Here is a 24,281-nt window from a genome sequence, read left to right on the forward strand (position 1 = left end):
GAAGTAAGAACTTGACACAGTCATTGTATGAAGGTTTCCATTTCCAAACTCCTATCAGCACAAATGACAGTGCCAGTAATCACAGATCTCTATGGCATCTTTATACATTTTAGAAAAGTGGCATATATGGAAAGTGCTATAAAAACATGAAATATCACTAGAATACATTCTTAATTATAACAGAGAATGTAAGGATGGTTGCTTTATATGGAATTTTTCCATTAAAAACTATAAAAGAAATAAGATTAATTATAACAAACTGTAATCAGTGCTGTTAAATGGACAATGTTAACACATTTGACAGAGATTTGTATCTTTTTATCTAGAAATTACTACGGTAGAATTAAACCCTATATGTTACATTATTACGATTCAGTAACATGTATTGTACTCCAAGGCCAGTTGTCTTACCATTAGTTTGTTCAAGAGCAGCTATGCTTTGGAGATGGTCAGTCAAATCTCTGGGGGTGTGAGTTTAGAAGACTGAAAAAGGTTTATTTCACTAATATTCTCCTCAATACCTTTTAGTTACATTTTCCATTCAGTATTTTGCTTGCTTTTTGGAACAGGCCAGCAAAGAAAATGTAGAAAATCAGATACAACTATACATGAATAAACACTGATATAATTTAAGAGTAAGTTAGGGAAAGAAACAAATTATATATATTTCCAGCATCTATATCAGCAGGATTTCTGTGGTAAAGCATTCTACTGAACTATATTTTCATGTGTGAGTAGAGATGCAAAAAAATCATGTAGTAGTAAAATCTCATCCTTTAAATTTGTTAATTACTGTTGTAATGCTTCTTTTATATATATATATTTTTTTTTAATATTATTCATCTTGTACACTCATCTTTGCAGTGTTTTAAATTATCACCAAATTAGGTAATAATGCCTGATATTAAATTTAAAGTACTCTATTTTTTTCTCCCCAGTTTGAGAATGATCCATTTAGATGAGAAATCTACAGTTTGGAGCCAAAAGGTTAGAGTTTATTGGTTTCATGCTATCTAATGGTTACCCATTGAAAATTTTGATACATAAAATGGTCCACTTACCTCAGACAGAACATTAATCTACCACATCAGTCTTTGAAAGGTTCAAAATTTATGATAAAGGTATTTGATTTATAGACAGATTATTACTACCCATATTTTCTTATTAAAGAAAATCCCAACACTGCAAAATAGAATTGTAAGAGGATTTAACTATAATTGTAGCATTATCTTTATCTTGCAAAACCTAATCCTGGGAAAGGTTAATAATGCGCATATTCCTATTCAAATATCATTAAACTTGTTCATATGATTAGGCACTCCCTGCAGAATTGGAGTAAGGTCTTGATCCTGCATACTCTTGAAGAGAATGATGCTTTGCATGAATGCAGCAGGCTGTAGGCTGTCAGGAAACTGCAGGATTGGGTTCTAAATCTCAATAATTAATCCATCCTTCTTTATACTTGAGAGTTTGAGTTTAGTCAGTTACTATATACTGAATAAAATCCACACTTCAATATTTACATTGTGTTAATGTAGTAAGAATGGCATGTAAATGAAGAAAGAAATGGCTGAAACAATAATCTCAAGCCTATCCCTAAGTTTAAGTAAATAACAAATGATGCCAAAAAGATGTTTTGTGTACATTGAGAGGAACAAATGAAGAAACATACCTTACTAACACTCAGCCAGTATTTGGTTTTGAGTATAATCCATGTGGGAAAGAAAACTTCCAAAAACAGTCTACATACAGATACATATGATTATGTTAAGACTCCTGCGGCAATATAGATAATATATTTTTGCCACCATCTGAAAAAGTAATTTCAAATCTCATTTTTCTCTCAGCATCCCTGGCACAAAATATTTGGCTGTTCCTAAAAGCTGATGCAAAATGAGGCTTAAATGCATTCTCTTGATTTCAAGCTTAAAATCAAATACTGAAAAACCACTCATCCAAAAATAAAATTTCCCAATTTCTATTTTTGACATTTTAAAAGCACATGTCTCTTTCAAAGTTCTTCCCATTACATGGAGGAAGCAGGCTTTGTTAAGGATAAAGGGAAAATGATGTGCAAGTACATCAGGTAAAATTCTAAGCACATTTCAACATTCACAGGCTATGAAACATTGGTATTCAACTGTTTCTCACCACTGTTGAGAAAGCAGTTAAAGCCACACTGTATTTTAAAGGGGAAAAAAGTGCTTTATACAGTATGCATCTAAAGGAAAATGTTCCTTTTTTAATTTTTCCCTCAATGACATTGCCGTAATTGATCTAAAAGGTCTTGAATCTTCTGACTTCTTGTGGTATTTTAGGCAAGACTAAAAAAAAAAAAAAGACATTTATGAAAATATACTAGACAACTATATATGGCCCAAGAGAAATATGCCTTAATGTTCTGGTGATATTCAAGTGTGAGAAATACAGGCTAGATGTCAGAAATTTCATTGTAAGAAGTGTTAAAATGGTCAAGAAATTTCTAAGAGCACGTGTTAGAAGAATATTTAAAGAATATAAATGTGCACTTTTTTCCCCCACTTTCTGCAAGTTTCAAAGTGAACGGGTACAGGGCATCCAAGCAGAAAGTACTTATATTTTAACCTGACTCTTCTTCTTCAGAGGATGAATTCTCAGTGAAGTGAGGAAAGCTACAAAATATAAAGTACTGTTTAAGTATAAACAGTGCTCTAACAACTGCATTCTCTCTCCACTCAATATACTCAACATCTTATTTATCTTTCCCAAAAAACACTTCTTGAATTGAGAAGCAGAACACAAGTAAAATGATTGTATGCCTTTGAGTTGTATCCCTACCTTAGAAGTATCCCTCATAATCAGGGTGTCTACTATGCCAAAAAAAAAAAAGGACACTTCAATCATATTTTATGATTGACAATAACTGAGATAACATTTTAAGCTAAGGTACTTTACAGAATTTAGAGACCGAGTAGTAATTCAAACTCCTGGAAATTCAAAACTTGCAGCTATCTTTCACTTTGTCTCACTGCAATTCTCAGTACTATGGATTTTTATCTTTTTCTTTGTTAACCCTTTTCTCAGTAGACAGAGCCCTTAGGCATGCTAGAATCTGAATCATAAAGATCTCGAGTAGATAAAACTATTCTGAATTTGGAGTATTCATTCCCTGTTAACCATAGTGAAAGTCCTACTTGAGTATCAAAGATTTAGATTTAGTGTATACAGTTACAATTCTATTCACTGCAACTAAAGGACACTCTACAATAGGTAGAATACACATATGCATAATATTCATAATGCATACTTTCAAAGCAGCATACTGTAGCAATCCCTCTAAGTTGAGTGAAATACTCTACATTTGAATTTCATGAACATGGAGCAGTTTGAGAACTATCAGAATTCAAAAACAGTTTCTGGACACCCTTGGTGTCTGAAAAAAAGGCTCCTGAACCCAGGGATTCCAACCTACTCCTGGGAAGGTAGATGAGATTTAAGACAGATGCTGTCTCATCCATGTTAATAAAAGAAAGGGAAATGACTCAGTTGCAATGTTAGCCCTTACTCATACTTTCCCCTGAGAGTATATCTCAAAATGAACATATGTAACATTTGAGATTATATTTGTTTCCTTTTTCAGTGATGCATGCAGTATAGACTAATAAATCATCCTGTACCTCAGATCTTCTTTTGAGTTTTGTCCTACAGTCTATTGCTGAAGCAAATCAGTAAAATTTGTTTGCCTGAAAATGCTGTGATGTAGTGATGCGGATGCATATGTATCAAACCACCTAGTCAAGTAGAGCAACATGACTTTAAAAAAACATCTAGACAACTCTACGCTTAAACTTCCTGAGCACTAACAAAATACTGCATTTAATCAGTAACATCCTGGCTGCATCAAAGGAACACTCAGCAGATCAAGGGAGGTAATTGCCTCCAGTATCAAGAGGCAGCCTACAGGAATGATGGGAAGAAACTTGATCAGAGAATGTAGAAATAGGTAACAGTTTTAAACTAAAAGAGGAGAGATTCGTGTTAGATATTAGGTAGAAATTCTTCACTGTAAGGGTGGTAAGGCACTGGAACCATCAGAAGAACTGATTAAGGGCTGCCCCATCTCTGAAGTGTTCAGGGCCCAGTCAGATGGACCCCTTTGGGCATTCTGCTCTAGTGAGAGATGTTCCTGTTCAATGTAGGGTTGTTGCAACTAGATTATCTGTAAGGTTCTTCTCAACCCTAACCATTCTATAAATTTATGATCTAGTTCTTTTAACTTATCTGCTTTGTAAATAGTCAAGACAGCAATATGAGGACAAATATTAGGATAAACCTGAAAAGCTACTGGTATTAAGAGAATAACTGAATACGTGCATTTTATTTTTCATTTGATGCACAGAAATTGCAAAACAATATGATATTGTGTCAAAATGCTTTCAATATATTTCTTAAATATATATATTACTTTTTAAGCACATTTTAGCTAAAAATGATCAGAGAATGACCCCAATTGTAGAAAAAATCTGCAAGTATAAAAGCAGTACATTAATTTGTAGAAGACCTATGCGAGAAGCAGTTATCTGTTCCAGAACTGGTATTTTGTCAACTATTTTCTAAACTTAAACAAAATCTAACATACAGAGACAGGAAGTCAGCACGTTTCCAAACATCAGTGTTCTGCATTACATTGGCAGTTGTAATTTGCAGAACAAATGATCTTTTACTACTTGAAACTGTTAGCTCAATAGTATCAATGTAACTCTGAGACAGAAAATAAAGTCTAGTATTTCACTCATCTGTGTAGTTAAGCTCCCTTTAAGAGCTATCTTTTGTAATCCCATTAAGACAAACTCATACAAGTCTTCACTGAATGAAAAACATGGCCTATAGAATCAAACTCTGATGATGGTGAGCACAAGAGAAAAAATCACAGAATACTCTCAGATCTGAGGTGGAATTTAGAGCACTGCATTTGGATATTCATGAAAATGTAATTTTCCTCCAGTAAACTGAGTAAGTTTTATTTGAAATTATGGAGAAACAGTAAGAAGGAGTTACATGAAGCCAAATTCATCATCATTTTTTAGAACTACATTCTGTCCGTACTGTTATGAACTCACTGCAGTCCCTCATGTTTAAGTACAAAACTAAAAAACTATCTTTTATTGTGAAATAACTTTTCAGCTTTATTTCCAAACCTGTCAAAAATTGCTTTATGGCACATTTCTGAGAGCTTGAGATTTTTGTTAAAGAAGATTTAAGTAGTTCTTACATGCTGTTAACAAAATGTGGAAGTAGATTCTTGTGAATTCCAAACTGTGCCATTACTTAGATTAACTTTTATAAAAATCCCAAAAGCACTTATCTAACTGCTGAATGGGTGTCTTCTTTGGCTAACTTCAGTAATCAGATGTATGAGAAGGATTTGCCAAGAAGAAATTTGAAAGATGATTTCATCTCTTATAAAAATGCAAAACAGATGTAAAAAGCTCATGGCAAACTATCCCCTGCAGCTATTCAGAAATTCTTACTGTCTAGTTGCTCCTTCATTCCCTGTCACATATTTTGACTTTTTGCTTCATTCTACCCTATGAAGATTTTTGCCTTTTTCCTACTAATTTTTTCCCCTTCAATTTTTTTTTCTTCTCATCTTGTGACAATGATACCTCATGAGCTCTTCTAGCATATAGAAGGAAGATCAGTAAATCTAAGTACAAACTTTTGGCAGTGTGGAAGATGTTCATGGGCACTTTTCAATCTATAAACCACTTCTTAATGTTTTCTTTAAGATATGCTTCATCTGATCAGCTGTATGCATATTTCAACACATATTACTCAGTAAACATTCCCAATAATTGTTATTATTTTAGTCCCAGAGAGGTTTCTATTACGCCTAAGTTCAAATTAATCTACTGACTATGAAATTGCTTACAGTTGTGGGCACCATGAGCTGCTCAACAGACATTATGAGCACCATGAAGCACCTGGCAGGCACTACAGAGCTGGTGGAACACTCAGCACATACAATCAACAGCAAGCTCTCTGAGGATGTTAAAAGTGGTGTCAAGTTATTGGCAGTCATTACAGATCCTGTCAAGTGTTCTGGACATAATAAATAGTGGTAAGAGCTAGATGAGTTTTATAAATTCTGTATCAGAGGTGTGCTAGGGAGTCCTATTAGATTGAAGTATGACATTCTGAGAAACTGCTGTTTCATTTCATCTGTAAAATTTGCAGGCTCATATTCATTGGCAACCTGGAAATACCAATTAGCAGCCCTTAATGAGTTCTTCTGATCGTTCCAGTGTTTTCAGGAGCAGCACTTTTCCTGCTGGGAAATGGATCTCTATGAAGATGCCCATGCTGGGTCTCTGTAAAGTGGTAGCTTGATATTTGGAAGCAATTGCAGACTTTCAAATGATCATTAATGCAGGCTACTGGAAACTTCTCACCCTTTCACTCACAAGAGCGCATTCCTTATTTCTTTCTGGCTGAATATCTGTGCTTCCTTAATGATTCAGCCACTGAATGACCTATGGTTCACAGCTTTTTACATCTCTCACAACTTGTAAACATTTCTATTGGCCATTGTTAAAACCACATTTTTTGTTAGGACTCCAATTGACCCTGATCTCCATTCTGCTAGGAAAGTGTTAGTAACACACATCATTCCTTTGGTGATTATGGGAATAAAAGTGTGGCTTTTCTTTCATTTCCACAAGGTATTAGCAAAGTCATCACCCCACCAACTTTCTGTCATTCAAGAAAGTCAAAGATCCAAAGATTCTGTGATTAATGAAGTATGCGTCAAATAATATTTCTGACTATGGAACCCACCAGCACAGTCACAGACAGGGATATTTTCTATGCAGTGTAACTTTTAAATTCACGATGTTTCTCTGTCCTATGCTATATAATGTTCAGCCAGAGATGAATTTTCTTTACTCATTTGTATTTTTTGTTTTCTCCCTCATCCCATATCCTTTATGTTTCCTACAGTGGAAAATCTCAGAAAGCAATTCACTTACAGATCTAAATTTAAAGAATTTGCCTAACATTCAACTCTAAAAATCCTATTCATAGGCAGCGGTGCTGAAGTGTATAGAACAGATTTACAAAATGAAAAATAAAAGAACAAAGTCTGATATTTATGTCAGAGATACAACTTAAAGGCAACATTCTCTAAATTCCTCGAGGAAACTTCAGTTTCATGCAATATATAATGTAGGGCTACCATCACGTATTAATGTTTCATGTCATGAATATACGTTACCTAATATATAGACAGGACAATGGTGCTCTCTCAATATACATACAATTTCAGATGAAATAAGCAAATTGTGTTTTTCCCACTCTATTTTAATCTTACTTGTGTTTTCTGTGCATTATACCTAAATTTCTTGCTGCTGTAAGAAACCCAGAGCTATTAATATTTTTTTTTGGCGATACTACTACTTTTTTTAAACATTTTTCTCTCAAATCCACTCCAGTTGGTGATGTTAAACACCAGTGCAACTCACCACATATCAATTGGTTTTCCTTCAGGTTACGAAAAGACAGTCCTTGTAAAGCACTGGGGTAAGCACAAACAGTTTCCTCCGCAATTCGGACTGAAGCATTTCTAGCCCATTGTAAGACCCATTTCAGATTACAGTCACAAATGAGTGAATCAGTGTTGAAATGCCTAGAAGAACAAAGGAACAGCACAGTTAGTGTGCACACAATTTTCATACACAGACTTTCTTCAAAGTCTTTCAAATACAGATTATCACATTCTAAAGATAATCCTGTATAGATGTGTAAGTAATTATACAGATAACCTGAGACAGATAATGCACACTGTCCCAATCCTAATGTCTTTCAAAACATTATGCCAATTTTTTTTTTATTTGGGAACAGTATTTCTGACTACTGACTTATATGTGAATAGGTGGTACTATAAAAAGCCACACTGCAAAATACATTTAATTACTAAAACACCTTCAAGTAGAAAATTAATCATGGAAACATCCAATGTATACTTTTAAGTCTCAGAGAGGTGCATTTAATATAAATAGCCCAGAACTGTCATTATAGTTCCAGACAAAGTTTTTAATATGAGTGCTTTTGTTTTTTCATTCAGTTATCACACAATGTAATGCATACAAACATGGAAAGGCGTAAAATCATAAAGTAGAAAAGAATAAATACAGATGCCATTCAGGATTGCCAGTGTGGGTTTGTCAGGAACCGCGCCAAATTCTCAGCGCAGACACAGACATTGGTAAGAAAATACTGTATATTTTATGTTTCTAAAGAATTGATAGAAATAATTCTGTTTGAATTCAACTACACTGTGTTCATTGCAATGTTTTTCTTGGCTCTTTAAGAAGGGAAGGAATCATACTTACAGTGCTTTCAGAGCTAGCAACTCAGAAAAGAGTCCATTCATGAGACTTGAAAAAATATTCCCTGACAAATTCCTAGGAAAAAAAAAAAAAAAGTAAATTATGGATATAGCAAATACATGAAAACAAAATTGTTAGAGTAATTTTTTTCCAAGTGCTAATTAAAAAAAAAAGTAATTTCCTGACCACAACAAAGACATTTAAATTTGTATATTGCCTTTTCGTAAATGTCAACAATATTCAAATCAAACCATGCACTTTTACTTATTTTATTGTCACAGCAGGTACACATACAATTCATTCCATTTAAGAAACAGGAGTTTCTGTATATATTTAACAGAATTGATATACTCTAGAATTTCAGTGTAAATATTCACTCAGTGATTTTTCACCAAGACCTATGTTTTAATTTACTGTTTATGTAGAATGCTATTTCAAGGTAAACAAATAAAAGTATCAGTTTAATAACGTGTAGATGAATCCTAGCATTTTATTTAAATAGCAGTGAGTTTTCAAAGTAAACATTTTTATTACAAAAGACTTTAAATAAATGGATATTCCCTATCATCATGTTCTTAAGGCCATTTCCATTTTAACTACTGTTTTACTATATTTTTGGTCTTGATGTCTGAATGGATTAAGCTGAATACTTGCATACAGATGCAATTTAATATTTCCTCATTCAATATTACTGTTGAATCAGCATCTTAAAAGTACAAGAAGTAAATGCTTAATATCAAATAATGCTGTCTTTTTAAGTACTTGTAAAATAAAATAAGTTGTAGAGCCTTCTGGAAATAATTCATCTTATTTTTGTATTCTTGGCAATTCTTGGAACAAAAGTAATTTTTCAACAATCAAAAAAAAGGCTTTGAACAATTCAAAATTTCATGGTAGCTTTAAGCAAAACTCTACTAATAGAGAAAAATAACTGGCTCAGCAAAGTTAAGTGAAATTATTTCTCATTATACTGAGTGACAGTAAGATATGTTGATATAATTGAGGTCATTGCAAGTATTTTGATTAACAGTGCACCCTTAATACAATCGAAGCACTAAGCTCTTGGAAATGGAAGGGCTTTCTAATTTGCCTTGAAGTGTAGGTATACATAAGATAGCCTCTTTACTTAAAATTAAATGGGCCTACTCATGCTTATTGGACATAAGCCCTGGCTAAGCATATGCTGAAAAAGTTCAATGAACTGGGACCTTAAAAGGACTGAAAGAGAAAGTGATAACCCTGACATTTACAAAGTAGACCAGAAGTAGCCTCACCAGTGAGAAAGCAGATACAGTAGTGCCCTGTTAACTGACAGGACAATCAGGCTGAACTGAAAGACAGCAAAAGCAACCTGCCTAGCCATGTATGGATGCCAGCTGAAACACAGCACAGCTTCCTCCTCTTTACCCTACTGCAGTATGGCAGCATTTCCAATGTAATGCAAATCCCACTTTTCTCTTAAATAGCTGGACAGACTTCAAGCAGTAAAAAAAACAGAACATCAGCACTGAAATTTGGTAATTCTGTTTGGACCTAAGGAAGGCTTCATTTCTGGTCAGTATTTGAGAAATCAAGGAAAAACTAAATCATTTCCATGGCTGATGTAGCAATATTCAGCAAACAGAATGTGGCTATTCACCTGCTGAAGATGCCCATCCTACATCTGATAAATCTATGCACTTTCCATAGGTCCTACCAAGCCCACTGAGATATCTCACCAGAATTGCCTTTTGTCAAACTAAAAATTCCTAATGTGTTCTTTTCACAGATTTTTTTTGAAACTTTTCATTGCGAGATATACATGTTTTCTTCAGTGCTTTTGGCAAGTAGTGGAATAATAGAATTCCTGACAGTTCAGAAGTCAGCACAGAGTCAGAAAGTCCGTTTTCATATTCTTTCATATTCAGCCAATGACCTGGCTCAAAATTTCCACATTATTACTGCTAAATAGCAAACTAGTATCATGTTTACAGTGCTGTATAAATCACAAATAAATTTCTAAATCCAACAAGTACAACATATAAGACTGGATCTCCCCAACACTGGGAATAGCCTCTTTGCTAACAAAGCAGTCTGGAGCATTATTAAATCACCCAATAACTGAGCACTTCTGAGCTAGATGTCTGCAGCGTGCTGCAGATGCCTGGTTCTGTTGGCTCACATGACATTTATATTATGTATTAAAATATTTCTATAACCACGGCATTGTGAAATTCCACCATTTCAGATATCTTAAAAACCCACTCTAGCTTGACTTAAAAGGAAATTTGTTCTTAAAACATCCCCATCACCTAGTTTCCAAACATTTCAAACATAACAAATTAATGCACTCCAAAGCTGATAGCACTTGCTATGCCATTAACTTACTGCATTAATAGAAACGTGTGCTCTCTGTTATATCAGAGGTAAACCATTTTAGTTTTATGTACAGTCATGCACTTATTTTTTTATATATCAAATACTCCATGCTTTTACAGAAATTAATAAAACACTTCTGCCAGAAGCTTTAATATAAATAACAAATACCATAAAACAGCCAAATGCACCTCAAAGGACTGATTTGAGGCAAAGTACAGGTGGAAATAAAGTATATGAACATGAAGTATGTTTCACTCTTATAAGCAGTATTAGAAAGCAGAGGCTGAATGAAAAAGCAGTAGATTCTTCTGTGCAAAAAGACTTGATAGAGAAGGTATAAAACCTACAGCACAAATAGAGGGCAGGCTCTGGTGCATACTTTCTCAGTATGAGGTCTATGTGATTCGCAGTGTTATTCTGGTTTTATACTTTATCTCTGGCACCATACAAAGGGAGTAGTTTCTTCAATGACAGCAACAAAGTCACACAAGAATTTATGGTATAATATTATCATAAAGCTAGTTGGTGATAATGATTCAGAGCCGGGATGACAAATAAATCAGATGTACTTTAATCAAACAGTTAGAAGTAAAGAGGAAGGTCTGTCTGGAACTTCTTAAAGGAAGATCCAGCAGTAGCTGCTTGCGGAAATAGGTTTTAATGCACTAAAATGCCAAACCTGAAGGACTAACTTATTGGGGACTATTAAGATGATATCTGGTCAACCAGTACACCAACCCAGTATTCCATAGCTCATGATATTTAAATTAAGTATAAACAGAATTAGTATGGATGGCCACACCATTACCTACCAAAAGTATATTTGCATACATCATTCTGGAACAAAGCATTGAAACATGGCCTCTGAGGAACTGAAGGAGATCTGGAAGATTTGTTGCATTCAATTATGTCAGTCCTAGTTAGAATATGTGCACCCCAGCACAGCATAAACACAGCCGAAGGATGATATATTAAGTCAAAAAAGTTAAGCTAATATCTTAGAAGACATAATAAATCTTCTCTTATGCTGTCTGAGGCACTGTCAGATACATCTGTCAAACGATGTGAATGCATTTTGAAATCATTTTTCAAGTACAAATCATCAAATCCAAGAAGGTGTAAAAATTAGATCACCCTCAAGGAACATAATCACAATTCACTGCCTGCAGTGATTTTAGGGAGCCGTACGAAATTTTAGATTTCATTAGTAATTTGAAATTCAATTCCAATTCACAAAAATGTACATCCTGACCTGAGTAACAGAATTTTTTCCTATGCGCATGATTAAGAGGCTTATAAGTAGTTCTATTTGGATTTTGTATGTGTTTATGTTTTCAAAACAGTATTTGATGATATTACTACTTATTATTTTTTAGTATAAATTTAAGAAACTCTTAGGTTGCCCTGTTCAGTATAGTCTACATGAAATCATCAAACCCTTTGAAGAGTCCTGCATAATCCCTAAAAGCTAGACAAATTTCACCTTTCATTTTAGAGAAGTATGTTTACATACATTTATCCTACTGAGTTTAGATATATTTGTCACATCATTTGATGAAAAGTTATGTCAGCTTAGCTGATTTTTTACTTCTTTTCCCCCCACATTTTTATTTTACAATGCCAAGAACAACTGCATTATTTTGTTTCACCTGGTATCTGTGCTCATAAACAGGACCAGGAGAGCTCATCTGTATAATTCACAGAAGGTGCATAAGGATTTATGTCCTTTGCTCTTTCCAGTGGACTCACGGCTCTCCCTACTGGTTTGGATAACAGCCTGCAAAGATCTTTTCATCTCTGCTAAAGTAACACAGGAGAGCTCTAATTTCTGCAATCAACAATTGCATAAATCATTATTTCTCTATATATATCTTTATAATGCTCCTTTGATATTCTCACCCATAATTGGTGGTTATTAAATCAGTTTATTATTTAAGAATTTGTCATCTTTTCTTTAGTACAATTCTTTACATTCATGTTATATTAAGTAAATGCCACTCCACACTGTTTTCAGAGAACACACTCCTGAAAATACCAGTAAACATGATTCAGAGGTATCGCTAGCAACACAAAGGAGGCTTATTGTAATTTATAGATTGAAATAACTTGTTTTTGGAAATTTTTTGTAAAAAAGTCCAAGGGAAAAAAAAATACTAGAAAGTGTTAGGCCTAAGGAAGCAGGTTGAATTAGCCCATAGTCAGCAAAAAAAAAAAACAAAAAAAAAACACACTAGTTCTTACATTCAAGGCAAATTAAAATTGTCAACTCAAGCGATTATTAATAATTATGTCATTAATCAGATTTCTGAGATAGAGGAGCAAGTAACATGGTGAATGGTGGGGACTTGCTCCTATCAACTGTGATGGTAGTGACACAACATAATCACCAACTCAACAAGAGTAATGCTGCTCTTGACTCTGGTTTGTTAAAGATGACAGCTTGCATAAAAGATAAAGTCATAAATTTTGATACTGTAAACACTAACTGATTTACTCATGGTAAAAAAGAAATTTTGTCTAATCTACCATTAGGCCTCTGAGTTCCAGACTTCAGAAATGATAATAATTGAAAAATAATAAAGTAACTGGAGAGGAATTATTGAAGTATATGAACTGGCATGCAGGATGATCTCAATAATATAATCAACTGTAGAAAAGTGGTTTAAAGCCCAAATTTAAAAAATGGAGAACAAAAAAGTGAACCAATGACTAAGCCTTGAGAAATATATATTTTTTTAAAGATCAAAGATGTAGAGAGCCAATAATAAACTGAAAATGCTAGTAAAAAGTCAGAAAGTACAGAGATTGCGAGATTTACTAAAAATGAAGTTACTCTTTGGAAAATCTACCAAAAGAAGGTGGTTTATTACACTAAACAGTTCTTAGTACAAATAATAAGTCAGAAAGAGCAGACGTTATATGTAGCCTAAATATATCTAATTGCTACTATTTCTGACTTTTCAGTGATGTTGGTCGTCTGGTTTATATGCATTTTGTGGGAAATGCATCATTAGATTCTAGAAATGATCTTTCCTAAGATCACCTACAGAATGACTAGTAAGATGCAGAACTAGTTAGAATCTAAAAATACCAGGGAAGATAGATGCCTTCAATACTAGATCTCATCACATGAAAAAAATCTAGTATAAATTTTACATTTTTTCCTTCTGATATAATATAATGCTAGATATACACTAAAATTAATCAGCAATTTTCCTTTTCTAGAAAATCACTGGTTTTATTAATATGCTTACATGATATATCTTCAGTAAAAGCATACTATAAAAGATGAAAGAAAACCCCAATCTGCCAACATTTTTTCTGTTTTACTTTCTTTCAGAACTCAGCCAGTAACTGCAAGTGAAGTCAAACTAACAGGCCTATCAGAATCATCTTTTTTTGCACTGGCACATGGACATAACATCCATAAAGAATCCATATAGTAATGAAGAACCTGGGGATAAGAACATTTATGGTGTTACATTATAAGCTAATGGGCAAGACAGAAGAGAGGGGAGTGAGATGCTGCTGGTGTTGTGCAGAAACAGCCTTGTGACTGACTACTTAGAGCTTTCTCTAGCGATTTTGGCTCAGAAAAGTGAATACATGAAAATCAATCTGGTAATAACAACACCAAAGTCTAGTCAACATTAAGAGAACCATTTTCTAAGAAGAGGTGAGCGTACTTGAAGATAGTAGGTCAAGTAATCTCACTAAATAATATTATTCAAAGTAAAAAGTGTAACAAGAATTTCACTTGAGAGTTTGAATTAAGAAAGGCATCTTTAAAAGTTCAGCTATAAACTGGAGGCACAGATTAAAACAATGCAGAAAGTGCTGAGTTTACACTCGGAAATGAAATCTAGCCTCATAGTGAGGAAAGAATAAATGTTTACCTAGGATGCATAAAAAGACGGGAGGCAAGAAAACACAGTGATTACATATGGGGAACTGATGAGATTTTCTCTGGATCTGCATGCTCAGAAGAAAATCTGCAAGCACTGTGGCAGGGTGAGAGTTCAACTACCAGAGGGAGCAGGGATTTGGGAGCCTGTTTTCCCAAGGGACACTGTAATGCTTTGGCTGGTACAGCTTGGTAACTACTGAGCTTTGCCATGCATACATGCTGCTTTCTGACACAAGCCAAGAATGCAGAGATAGTCTTCCACTCTCCATCCTGGTCTTCAGAGGAAAGGGCAAATATAACCAAACACTGCCACAGAACAAATGCTGAAAACTCACTGTGAATTAATTTCTGTTCTTTATATTCACAAGACTGAAATTTAGCAGTTAAGATGGTTTGGAACAATTTATGAATAAAATTTTTAGACTTTTTGCCAAGACTGCAGGGATTTGAACAATTTCTGGTGAGGTTGCTCGTATTGTCTAGAAGGTAGCTTCACCACTCTGAATTAAACGTACCTTCTGTGATAATCTGACTTTACAGTCACAGTCATGTTCACTGAGCACAACAAAGGAAACATGGCAACCCCCAGAGGCAGGTTGGGTTTGCCCAATCTGACCACATGCCCGAGATGAGTAAAAAGAGGAGTGGGCAACTTGCTATCAAGGCTCCTTCCATTGTCTTTTCTCATTTGTATACATCAGAGGAGATCTGGCACATTTACTCTCAATAATGCAATGAGTTAAATGTGCCAGTTTTGGGCCTTTTACCCAGCATCATTTTGATCTCCTGGCAGATCTTTCTAGAAAGAGTTTCCTGCTTTTTCCAAGGTCAGTTTCTCCAAAACTGTCTTGGAGAAAAAGAAAATAAAGCTTGAGATTTGTAACATACTGTGACACAGGACTGATTCCCCATTCAGGAATGAAGGCAGATGTAGATAAAAACGCAGAGCCCTCCTGGGTCTTTCTCAACAGGATACACTAAAAAGTGTATAACAAAATATTGTTTCCTCCATTTATTCTCTTAACCTCCAAATATTTGAAACTCAAGAATTTCCTGAACAATACCAGGTTTCTATGAATTCAATAATCCAGCAGGGACTTCTCTTTCATAATATTATCCATAGCCTCTTGAATTCATGTAAAGTTTTAAGAGAATCCTGCAGCAACGTGTACCTCAGCTTTGTCTTCTGTTAAAAAATAATGACAAGAAACCTTCCTTTTGGTTCGCTTTTTTTCCAATTTGCCTCAGTATTTTTTCTCAGTATCCTCTAGTTTCTGTACTGTCAAAGATGATGAAGAATAGGTCGCTGTTCATCTCTATTATGTTATTCAGAATTTTAGAGTCTCGTATCATACCTCCCTTCCTCTCAACTGTCCCTTTCCCAGCCAGGAAAGTTGCAGGCAACTTATTCATTCCTAGTGCTGCACCTCTTACCACTCTGTTCTATCTTGCCTTGAGCCTTTCAGAGATTTGATCACCTTCCTTAGCTCAGTGGACTGAGCAGACTGCCAATATTTTTCAAAATGCAGCTGCTTAACTTTCTTTCTGTAGTACTATATACGTTCTCTGACTTTTTCTCCCTTTCATTAATAATACTTGTATTTTTTTTAAAGTGATACTGAGCAACGAGCAGCTGTTTTCATGACATTATCCACTATCATCTCAAAACATCTTTCCCAAGTTTTAATGGTTAGCCCAGAACTTTTTTTCTTCCCTACATCACTTAATATATATTTCCATTAAATTTCATTTCCATTTTACTGTGCTGTCAGGGAATCCTCTCCATTGCTTCTGTCATTCCTCAAAATCAACTTTCATCTCCTCAGGCCATGATAAACTTAGCATCTCTAGTAAATTTGGCCATCACATATTTTATACTTTCCAGATTCACCAGATTCTCTCTGAAATTGAACAACCCAGGTATACTATTATAATCTTTTTTTGTTTCTGAGTGCTTCTTCTCTAACTGTCTCAAAATCTATGGACCCAGCAAATGCTGAGACATAAGGATAGGCAAGTCAATTGCTCTGCTCCCTAGAGCATGCTCCAGTGTCACTGTACACAATAAACTAAAGACTCAGAAAGTACCATAAAAAATGGTGTGAACAATACAACACCTTCAGTGGGCAGCCTAAATTTCACATTTCTCAAGCAATTGGAACTACTCTGACGTTCCAAATTTAAATAATGCTTTATGCATTTTGTCTATGGCTGTACAGTTTTTCTGTAATACATTTTAAGAACAACAAAAAAAAAAAAGCTACAAAATTCTAACTGATCTCCAGTGGATCAAAAGAGCAATGTATCAATTTTCTAACCAGCATTAGAAAACAACTTTATGAATCATAATTTGGGTATTTGACCTTTATTTGTTTGCATGACATGCAAACAGAAATTCAGCATCTTTACAAATGTTGTATGTACAATTTATTTGGAGTTTTGATATATATTACATTTGAAAATAGAATCATCATCTCTAAAGTGTCAAGTCATCACAGTCAAGGGCTCAGTAGAGGTTTTTTCACTTTTATGGGAAGACTATATGAAATTAATTTTGATATAATGAAAGTTTGTCAACTGTAGTCAAGTAAGTCATGTAGTAGTTCAGATTTCTCCTATTTAAAACAAGAGAAGTATTATACTCACAATTTATGAAGACTGCTAAGTCCAACAAACATTTCTGGTGTTAGGCAACCAATTCTGTTATTTGAAAGATCTCTGAAAGAAAAAAACAAACAAACAAAAAAACACAACGGTAAAAAATTAGTTCTATGTTATTCATATATACACCCAGATAATCACAAACAGCCTCTTTAATTTTAATGCTTAAGGAGACAGATACAAGAGAGAAATAAAGCTTTCTTCAGTAACATGACTGAATTAAACAGCTCTCACAACATTATATAAAGGCTATTTAGCAATATTCCACACTTAAACATACCACACTGCAGCTTGTATTAATTGCATTAGAATGCAATTATATAAATAAAAAAGCAAAACTTATCTTCAAAGCAACAGATTTATTCTTTATCACATTTATTAGTGCCTGCTTGTTTATTTTTGAAAAGCATTATGTATCCTCCACTTTGTTGTGTGCAATAGTTAGTTAAGATGGACGCATTTTTACTGTTCACTAACGTATCTTCTCATGGGTACCATTCTCTCTTGTTGAAGAAGTCACAGAAACCAAGGAGCAGTTAATTTTTCAGCCAGTAAGAAGTTTAGTCCTGATAAGCACTAGGAAAGCTCTTCCAAGAGCAATATAGTGGCTGCCTCAGACTACGAATGCTACATTATGTTCTGTAACTGCTGTCTGCAGAAAGATGAATGGGCGCTTCCTCTACGACTAATATGTACAATAAAATGTACAGAATCCTTTTAGAAAGGAAACAAAAGAAGGTATAAACACTCATGTTGTGATAGCAACAGGAATTCTGCCCTCGGGAATATTTTGAAATAATGTTTAACTTTATTTGATTTTCTACCGTTTTCCTTCATATCAACTTTTTTTTTTTTTTTAATATAATCTAAGTATTTTAAGTGATTAAATGTCCACTAAGACATTAAATTTTATATGAATATATTTTTGTTATAGAATCAGTGGTGGCCTTCTAAGTTCTTTACTGCATTGTGCAACAATATCTTTCTCTTGCTACAAGAGAACACAAACAATCAAAACGAAAGAATAAAGAAGAATGAGTTTGATAAATCCAGTTGCTGCTTTCATGGAGAAAAACCCCATCTGCTAGAATGTGAAGGCAATGTCTTTGAACACTACAAAGTCTTCTCCTATCAGTCAAAGAATATATTGCTGTACAATGAAATGATGAAATATTGCATTAGAATGAAAATATTTCTTAAATGCTGATCAGGGATATGAAGTAGGCAACAGATGAAGAAAATAGTCTGCAGAACAACACAGTGCCAAAATTGCAAATATGCTGTTATTCTCCAAATTTTTCTAGTGAAGGCTACATGCAAACTCTTAAAACACAACCTCAAGACAAATACACATTTATTCATATGTATCTTTCCCTTAAAGAATTAAATAGTAAGCAGGAACCCACTCAATTCTTAGTTGGGTAATGCTTTATTTCAGCCTGAAAAGTCTGAACGCATACAGAACAGCACACATCAAAATGTGGAGAACGATTTGAGTGGCAGGAGTAAATTTCACCTTAACTAATCAAAATAAGTGTTTTTCTCAAAATATGAGACAGTAAAATGGTATTTTTAAGAAAGCAAAAGGCTATCTTTCCTCTTCTGAAGGCTTTTATCAGTATTATTTTCACGGTAAGATATACGTGGCTGAAATCTCGTATTATAAAACCCATTTTTAATCGCAAAAAGAAAAGATAGCTTTCTGCATATTCCTCTACTAATACATATTATATTAGGTTTTACTCAATTCATAATGTACAAAGCTGATGCTCCTTTCCAGGAGTAAGACATTTACCTTAATAATGTTGACTTGTTAAATTGATGTGAGAGAGAGCAAAACTCTCCCCTGTTGAATAACCAAGCGTCATAATTTCAGTGCTTCATAAATTTTCAATTTGCAGCCGTTTTCTTTGTCCCTTTTTAAGTAAACCCTTGAAATGATTCAATTTTTCATTTGAATACAAATTAGAAGATTTCTGCAAATCATTTGCAAAAAACATTTTGATGTTGACAGCCTGCTGTTTATCTGTCTGCCTTGACATAGTTGTATCTCCTGCAATTGCCCATTTTACACCAACTTCAACATGTGAAATAAGAAGATATGAATATAAAGTGCAGCCTTAAAGTAATGACTCTATTCAGCATTCAACAGGAGTTTATAGTATTTATAGCTTCTGCTCAGCTGTCTGCTACCCAATTGTTGAAGAGCTGAAGACTGCAGAGATTTTCTTACCACAAATTATACCTATTTGTATCAAAGTTGACAAGCTGGTAATTAATCAACTCACTGTCTCTTGATTGTTCCCAGTGTTACATGTTCATGCCAGAAAGAAGGGGTCTTTTTCAGCTCTACCCTGAGAAATCCTAACATTACCATTCCTAATATTCTAATTTCTTCTCATTTTTCCTAACATCAAATGATTTGATCTTCTTGGACTTCTCTCTGACAGCCGATCTAAGTTTCACCTGTTTAAGTTTTCCAGCACACAGCCCAGCACATGAACAGGCTTCTCGTTTTTCCCACCAGAGGTCAGGGTTGTGTTATTAGACTACGTGGCCAAAGCAATAATTAGCGCTTGTTTTGATCATTTCACTGTTTTATCCCTAAACGCAGTGAACACAGAAGTGCCAACCTTATGTTTCTGTTTGCATTAAAAATGCATAGGATGCTCTGACTTCATAAGTACTAAATCATTGGCTTTGTAACCAAGCGCACTGAAAGTTACTGGTTGGTGTCAGAAGACACTGCTAGCTGTGCAATCAGAGATTGAAACTTTTATTTAGATAGTTCAATCAGAGATTTAACCTCAGAGAAAAAAAGGAGACATTAATTTTTTTTTTCTCACGTTGCGTTCCTCATCATCTAAATTTTATTATTCTCCTAAAATAATTCCCATTTTCTCATAAGTCTTCACCTGAGACAGTGTGCACAATGCCTAGCAGACTGAAGGCCCTGATGGCTGCTTTGCTGTACATGGCCATTTGGATGCTGGCACTTGGAACACTTTAAAAAGAGGTTTCAAGTTGTGAAGAATGAATGATGATCTGTAGCCCTTACTAAATAAAAGGAAAAAGCCCCTCTTGTAGAACTTTGATATTTTTACCTTTTTACAAATGTAGTTTAAAAACCAGTCAATGAAGATGATTGAGAAGATTGGCAGTGAGAGGAATACAGGAATGACAGATGGGACAAATTGCATATTAAAAGGGCAAAAATAAAAAAAAAACACCCAGCAGAGTTAATGCAAGAGATAAGAAAATTGTAGGCAAGTTGTCTGAAAGATGAAAAAGTTTCCTTTTTAAGAACTTATTTTACAGACCTGGCCTGTGATAAAAGTAAGTAAACTGTACATAAGGAAAAAATAAAAAAAAATACAAATCTTAGCACAGCACAAAGCTATGCTTACACTGCAATGCTTACACTTGTTTAAAACCCTTGGTTTTATTTCCGATGAATGTCTACAGTGATGTACTGGCTGCTACATCAATAATTAGGTGTGTCTTGAACTTTGCAAGTGCCTATGAGGACATTTATTGGAAAGCATATGTATACTTAAATGGGAAAAAAAGAAAGGGGGAAAAGAAAAAAAGAAAAAGAAAAAAGAAAAAGGAAAAGAAAATAAAAGAATGGTAAATGTAAAAAGTACAGCCTGTGATTTTTTATTCTCCAGACAGTGTCCTCATTCTACTATTGCTTGGTGGCATATGTGAGTTGCTCAAGGATAGAAATGTTGATACAAACACAGTTTTCAGAATAATTCAAATGGAATTAATACTTACAGGCGTTTCAGCTCTGAAAGTCCATGGAAAGCCCCTGGCTCAATTGTGCTAATCAAATTATTCTTCAGATCTCTAGAAAGACATAAGAGAAGGAGCAATTAATTACCACTTTCCCTATTGTACGAATGCTATACAAGAGGAATGATGAATGTAATGCAATTCTAACCTTTATTTGTCTTCTGTAAAAGATGTAATTTCTTTTAAAATGCAGCACCAAAACCATCACATCTTTTTCAGTTTATAAAACTATATTTTCCTAAATTATAAGGTTAATATTAGATTAAAAGGATACCTGTTTTAATTATTCTCTTACTTGCAATTTTCTAAACAAGCTTACCAGCTATTCTTGCCCCAGGAAAAATGTTTTAATCGATGAGTGAATAAAATAGTCAGCAGAACAAGAGCCTTTTAGTTTGCTTATTACTTGTGCTGTGCACTTTACATTTAATACATTTCTCATTTCCATGTAATGTAGGCAAAGCAGCTGTCATGCAATACATAAACAGACAGGTCAGCCTTCTGTCTTGAAATACAAGTAATTTCTCACGTTTGGCAGATAGGTGCTTCATTTTGTAGTTGGTGACATCCAGAGGATCAGTTGTTGTGCAGATAAAGATCTTACTGGCCTTAGTAATCTCAACTGCTCTTGTGCTTGGGGCCATGACACTTCTATCAATTCAGTGCCCACAGAGATTTACTATGTTTTGTATTGTTTCAGGCCTCTCCATGATGTGAACACTGAGGAAATGCCTTCAGTGCAATTAGATAAGTAAGCCTCGGTGACAAGTGCTGCAAATTCTTGCACAGCCACTGTTCATCTTCTGACAATTTACAATTCATAGGGAATGACTGGTGTGCAATAATATCAGTGCTGTTTCTCAGATTGGCCACTTCCAGCACATACCAGCCACTGCTTCACCTCTGCCAAATGATAGCAGTCAGAGTCACCTTATTTATGACTCTCTATTTTATTGCAAATAAAACGCATGCTGAGTTGAATCATGGTTCCACGTGCCCTCTCAATAGGGTGAGATTTTATCCCAAATGATTAACTCACACTAAGACATATTTTAATTTGAAATTTGAATTATTTTACAATCAGGTTTTTTTTATTTTAACAGTAATTTTTTCAGGTCTTTTGAATGCAGTTCCAAAAACTCGTGTTTTACACCCTTTTTGCTTTAGTAGTGATGCTGACAAGTGGTATGTCCCTAGTCAAAGTCTCTGACTCATAAAGGTCGAGTTCAGCTTTCAACCTGCATCATGATTACTTATGTACAAGAAACCTTGTATTACATATTAGAAATGCAGAGCTATAGAAGCACAGCCGGAAAACTATGTGCAGGCACCCCATCTTGTGACATCATTGAACAAAATAAACAGAAGAAAAGTAGGAAGGAAGGTACGGATTTAAAATTGAGAGGAAACAATAAACTGTCATTTGAGTCTTACTAAAATGCAGACAGCATTACATATACTTACAATCAAATGTAACATAAATTGAGGTAACAAGGATTCATAACACTATGAGACACAATAGAAAGCACTTTAGCTATGTCTCTCCAAAAAACAGTGCTTTTGTTTCATACCGTTTTTATCTTAGCTTCATTTAGATATGTCAAAATTCCTTTGCTTCGGTTGTTTTCAATAATAAATAATTATTCATTCATAATGCAAATAAAATGAAGTCAATAAAATAGGTTAATCTGAGTCCAACTCGAACACAATGGATACTATAAGAAAATATTAAAAACACACTATTACACTTTTCAAGCACTGATGTAACTTCTAAACAGTGATGTAAGAACATGTGCATATCGCATATCAATACATATACATACTTTAAGCACATGCATTACATAGCACATGTCAGTCCTAGTTGCCTGAGCCACAGTGACAGTCCTTTAGGTGCTAAGCCAGCAGAAAGCATAAAACCCAGAGGAGTTACCTTTTCCCCGCTGGTGTACCATATGGTGACACAAACATAGCTGTCAACAAAGGGAATGAGAGCCCATACAATTCTCCAGAGTCTTAAGGAAACAATAGGATGAGCCAGAGGCAGGGAAGGAAGGGGAATGGGAAAGCAGCAGTTCTGGAGATAGGTAAGGAAAGGTGTCATAAAGGGGCGATACTTGGGCAAGGATCTTGATGGTGATTTGAGCATTTGTGAGAAGGCTGCAAGATCTATGATGACTTTGGGCATGAAGGACTAGGACAGATTTAGACTTAGGTGTAAGCTCTTTTCTTCCAGAAAATCACCAAGTATAGCAAAGGCAGAAACACAAATCTCAAGGCTGTTCCTTCAGAACATGCCAGCACGCACAAAACAACCCCACAGACAACAGAGAGAAATAGGGATGACAGCCATCCTCCTGCAGCTACTCTGCCCCACTCCCTAATCCAGGCAAAGCACTTTTCTCTCTTGTGGTGTCTCCTCCTGCAGGATATGGATGAAAGTGGCAGCAGCAGATTTTATCACAAATTAAATACAATTGATAACATTTTTCATTATAAAAAAAAACACTATGTAAGAATTGGAAAAAGCTTTTTCTTCACACCTGCTTATAAACAAAAAGCTTCACACAAAACTTCTGCAGTCTCTTCTCCAGAGTCCCATCAAAGACAGCTCAATATCATTGGTTTTTTATTAATGAGAGTGGTGAGGTGCTGGAACAGGCTGCCCAGAGAGGTTGTGGATGCCCCATCCCCAGAGGTGTTCAAAGCCAGGTTGGATGGGGCCCTGGGCAGCCTAACGTAGTATTAAATGGGGAGCTTGGTGGCCCTGCACGTGGCAGGAGTGTTGGAGATTCATGATCCTTGAGGTTCCTTCCAACTCTGGCCATTCTGTTATTCTGTGAAAAATTAACTGACAGGAGTGTATTTTCCTTTGATGGCTTAGCATTACTCAATGTGTGGGTGATACAATACCTCATTTTTTTGGAACCTTCAAACATTCATACCAAAACATCTGGCCTACTCTCATGCTGTTCACACCAAACACCAGAACTTAGATTTCTGCAGGCTGCACTTCTGATAATATCCTCATGAATGAAATGCAGACCCTTCTGCTTTTTACTGGGTTAAATATGTAACTAAACAGGTCAGAGGGAGTTCTTTAGTTTGCAGAAATGAGTTCACGTGGCAAAGAAAGAAAGGACACTGTCCTCATTATCTGAGCTTCTGTATTCTTAGAATTTAAAAGACAAGCA

The 24,281-nt window shown here is 34.8% G+C and overlaps 1 protein-coding gene across 1 annotated transcript in view; it reads right to left on the reverse strand.

The window, feature by feature from the left end:
• LOC125693373 (adhesion G protein-coupled receptor A3-like) overlaps window positions 1–24,281 on the reverse strand; it is a 252,429-nt gene that overhangs the window by 138,855 nt on the left and 89,293 nt on the right. Inside the window, exons 3-6 of the mRNA XM_048945231.1 lie at window positions 21,073–21,144; window positions 17,278–17,349; window positions 8,370–8,441; window positions 7,500–7,663 (exon numbers count right to left, since the gene is read on the reverse strand). Of these exons, the coding sequence (XP_048801188.1) occupies window positions 7,500–7,663; window positions 8,370–8,441; window positions 17,278–17,349; window positions 21,073–21,144 (380 nt within the window). The remainder of the gene's footprint in view (window positions 1–7,499; window positions 7,664–8,369; window positions 8,442–17,277; window positions 17,350–21,072; window positions 21,145–24,281) is intronic.

The sequence above is a fragment of the Lagopus muta genome, chromosome 5 (genome assembly GCF_023343835.1).
Source record: "Lagopus muta isolate bLagMut1 chromosome 5, bLagMut1 primary, whole genome shotgun sequence".
Lineage (NCBI taxonomy): Eukaryota > Metazoa > Chordata > Aves > Galliformes > Phasianidae > Lagopus > Lagopus muta.